We start from the raw sequence: 1,630 nt of genomic DNA, 5'->3' as shown, positions 1-1,630 counted from the left end.
AGAGAAAGTTCCCATGATCTACAGAGATCAAGTACCCACGGTCTCCTACAGAGATCAAGTACCCACGGTCTCCTACAGAGATCAAGTACCCACGGTCCCCTACAGAGAGCAACTCCTCCTACAGAGCACGTTCCCACGTTCTCCTACAGAGAAAGTTCCCATGATCTACAGAGATCAAGTACCCACTGTCTCCTACAGAGAGCAACTCCTCCTACAGAGCACGTTCCCACGTTCTCCTACAGAGAAAGTTCCCATGATCTACAGAGATCAAGTACCCACGGTCTCCTACAGAGAACACGTTCCCATGATCTCGTACAGAGATCAAATACCCATGATCTACAGAGATCAAGTACCCACGGTCCCCTACAGAGAGCAAGTCCCACGGTCTCCTACAGAGAACACGTTCCCACGGTCTCCTACAGAGAACACGTTCCCATGATCTCGTACAGAGATCAAATACCCATGATCTACAGAGATCAAGTACCCACGGTCTCCTACAGAGAACACGTTCCCATGATCTCTTACAGAGATCAAATACCCATGATCTACAGAGATCAAGTACCCACGGTCCCCTACAGAGAGCAAGTCCCACGGTCTCCTACAGAGAGCAAGTCCCACGGTCTCCTACAGAGAACACGTTCCCATGATCTCGTACAGAGATCAAATACCCATGATCTACAGAGATCAAGTACCCACGGTCCCCTGCAGAGAGCAAGTCCCACGGTCTCCTACAGCGAACACGTTCCCACTGTCTCCTACAGAGAGCAAGTTCCCAGGATCTCCTACAGAGATCAAGTACCCACGGTCCCCTACAGAGAGCAACTCCTCCTACAGAGCACGTTCCCACGTTCTCCTACAGAGAAAGTTCCCATGATCTACAGAGATCAAGTACCCACGGTCTCCTACAGAGATCAAGTACCCACGGTCTCCTACAGAGATCAAGTACCCACGGTCCCCTACAGAGAGCAACTCCTCCTACAGAGCACGTTCCCACGTTCTCCTACAGAGAAAGTTCCCATGATCTACAGAGATCAAGTACCCACTGTCTCCTACAGAGAGCAACTCCTCCTACAGAGCACGTTCCCACGTTCTCCTACAGAGAAAGTTCCCATGATCTACAGAGATCAAGTACCCACGGTCTCCTACAGAGAACACGTTCCCATGATCTCGTACAGAGATCAAATACCCATGATCTACAGAGATCAAGTACCCACGGTCCCCTACAGAGAGCAAGTCCCACGGTCTCCTACAGAGAACACGTTCCCACGGTCTCCTACAGAGAACACGTTCCCATGATCTCGTACAGAGATCAAATAACCATGATCTACAGAGATCAAGTACCCACGGTCCCCTACAGAGAGCAAGTCCCACGGTCTCCTACAGAGAACACGTTCCTACGGTCTCCTACAGAGAACACGTTCCCATGATCTCGTACAGAGATCAAATACCCATGATCTACAGAGATCAAGTACCCACGGTCCCCTACAGAGAGCAAGTCCCACGGTCTCCTACAGAGAACACGTTCCCACGGTCTCCTACAGAGAACACGTTCCCATGATCTCGTACAGAGATCAAATACCCATGATCTACAGAGATCAAGTACCCACGGTCCCCTACAGAGAGCAAGTCC

General features: G+C 50.5%; 1 protein-coding gene across 1 annotated transcript; it reads left to right on the top strand.

Annotated features, from left to right (window-relative positions):
• Positions 1-78: 78 nt before the first annotated feature.
• On the top strand, positions 79-1,599 carry LOC121864234 (the record flags this gene model as incomplete). The annotated part of the gene is made up of 5 exons (XM_042363285.1): positions 79-372; positions 423-558; positions 658-888; positions 982-1,229; positions 1,542-1,599. Coding segments are annotated over 5 exons (967 nt in total), but the record flags the coding sequence as incomplete, so codon positions are not given.
• Positions 1,600-1,630: the final 31 nt, after the last annotated feature.

Source organism: Homarus americanus, unplaced genomic scaffold (genome assembly GCF_018991925.1).
Source record: "Homarus americanus isolate GMGI-L3 unplaced genomic scaffold, GMGI_Hamer_2.0 scaffold22690, whole genome shotgun sequence".
Lineage (NCBI taxonomy): Eukaryota > Metazoa > Arthropoda > Malacostraca > Decapoda > Nephropidae > Homarus > Homarus americanus.
Note: the sequence above shows the minus strand (reverse complement) of the source record. Positions and strands in the feature narration are given on the sequence as shown.